This window comes from Sinocyclocheilus rhinocerous, unplaced genomic scaffold (assembly GCF_001515625.1).
Source record: "Sinocyclocheilus rhinocerous isolate Xijiao unplaced genomic scaffold, SAMN03320098_v1.1 scaffold45, whole genome shotgun sequence".
NCBI classification, from domain to species: Eukaryota; Metazoa; Chordata; class Actinopteri; order Cypriniformes; family Cyprinidae; genus Sinocyclocheilus; species Sinocyclocheilus rhinocerous.
In genome coordinates, this window is record NW_015632734.1 from 624,771 (window position 1) to 626,914 (window position 2,144).

At 40.8% G+C, this 2,144-nt stretch overlaps 1 protein-coding gene across 1 annotated transcript in view; it reads right to left on the reverse strand.

The window, feature by feature from the left end:
- Window positions 1-504: 504 nt before the first annotated feature.
- Window positions 505-2,144, reverse strand: part of LOC107742966 (cytoplasmic dynein 1 intermediate chain 2-like) — a 13,256-nt gene continuing 11,616 nt past the window's right edge. Inside the window, exons 10-12 of the mRNA XM_016556056.1 lie at window positions 1,942-2,082; window positions 1,008-1,133; window positions 505-600 (exon numbers count right to left, since the gene is read on the reverse strand). Of these exons, the coding sequence (XP_016411542.1) occupies window positions 505-600; window positions 1,008-1,133; window positions 1,942-2,082 (363 nt within the window). The remainder of the gene's footprint in view (window positions 601-1,007; window positions 1,134-1,941; window positions 2,083-2,144) is intronic.

Consider the following 2,144-nt stretch of genomic DNA (forward strand, 5'->3'; position numbering starts at 1 on the left):
TTCCTGGAGGGCCGGAGCCCTGCAGAGTTTAGATTCAACCCTAATTAAACACACCTGATCCAGATAATCATGTCCTTCAGACTTATTTGAAAACTACAGGGTTTGTGTGTTGGAGCAGGGTTGGAGCTAAACTGTGCAGGGCTGTGGCCCTCCAGGAACTGAGTTTGACACCTGTGCTTTACACCCTTTTTGAATCATGCATAGCAGGATGAGCTTCTTTGCATTGTAATAGATTTGTTCTTTGTGTAGGAGTTCCCGCTCGCCGGTGACCCCTGCTGATGTCATCAAACCGTGCACGCGGGACAACGAACACCGGCGTGATTGACTGCTTCAGAGCTCTGCGGACGGGAGAGGAGCAACAAACACACAGCCGCTATGTCTCACTCTGGTCAAATGAGAGGTTTCACAGGTGTAGGACTCCTCTAATTGCGGTCTGGAAGATGTGTCTGAGACATTGGACGACGCACTGTAACCCCGGCTCTAGCTTCTTCGCTCAGCACGTGTTTACAGATCATCTCCACAGTCTGCTTTAACTCCGGTGACCTTCTGCAGAGATTGTTTCACATTCACTTTGGAGGACAATCCCTCCAATATTTTATTCTGCTGGACATTTGAAGTTAGCTGTATATTCAGACTCAATTTCTTTTAGGCACCACGAATTAATATATAGGCCTATCTGTGGAATTTTCAGCAATGACCAAAGTATTAAGGTCGAAGTATTTTTTTTTTAAGATTATGCCTATGGGAACATGGGATCTAACAGGAAATAAAAATTTTTTTATTTAATATGGGAAAAAAACAACAACACATTAACAGACTTAGGATATCTGGTTTAAATGCATTTGATTATTGTGTTGTCATTTTTTGAAATAAATTACAATTGATACATTTCAAATGCAGAATTTATTGGACATTCCATTAAACATGAGGAATACTGTTGGAAACAGCTGGGAGCAACGTTTTGAAATCTTCGCAAACCTACTTTCTCCTTGCAAAATACGTCTCACCTCGCCGACGTCGTAAATGTGGATCTGTCCCTCTGAGTCACCCACGGCGATCTCTCTGCCCGACTGAGACCAGCGCAGCCTGTTCAGAGCGGGACTGCCGTCCACAGACACGCTGGCAGTGGGCACCTGTACACACACACACACACACACACACAAACACACACATTCTATTTATTTTCTCCATCTGATCATAAAGACTGAGTGTCTGTGATGTTGCAAGCGATGAAATCTGATCTCTTTGTTCAGTCAGTATCTGATATATCCGCATTATATATTTTATTTGTCACAAAGAGTGTGTGTAACACATAGGAGAAGGGGATTCATTACTTCCAAGCTGATATTTGAAAGTAACTGGCTGTCAGACATGTTGAAGTACACACAGGACAAGGCTGAACACAATATACTGGCTTTCTTGTATAGCAGAAATAGCTTATAAGAACATAGATCAACAAACACACTCTGATGCGAATTTGGACTCAAAACTGTCAATGAGTAAAACATGCAAAATAAGTAGTAAAACATATAGCTTACTGTATACAGTAAATGTGACCCTGGACCACAAAAGCAGTCATAAATAGCACGGGTATATTTGTAGCAATAGCCAACAATATACAGTCATGTATAGTCATGACATAAATTCTGTGTTTTGCAAAGTTTGCTGCTTAAGCTGTTGTGGTGTTCATTCACATTGTTTCTAGATTATTGTGTAGAGTGATCAGATGCATTTTAAATAATTGCTCATGCAAGGAAATTGCTACAATTTTTATGTAATTGTTTTAAATATATTGCTCAACCCTGAAAAAAAATAAAAATTCTGGCTCTCAGTGTAGAAGTGCTGGATCAAAGTTTGATTATGAGTTCAGACCATTATTGTTAATACTAAATGTGTCACTGAATATGTGCATCATTTATTCAATAATATTTCATGTTTCACCTCTGTGTCATTGTTGAGGTTCCACAGGTCGATGCGTCCGAGTCCATCCACACAGGCGAAGAGAGCGGGATGAACCGGAGACCACATAACATCATACACATAATCAGAGTTGTCCTCAAACGAGTACAGCGGCTTGTTATTCTACAGCAGAGAGAGAAACAGTCAGCCGAGAGACTCATGAATGACAGCGTTATGGAATAAGT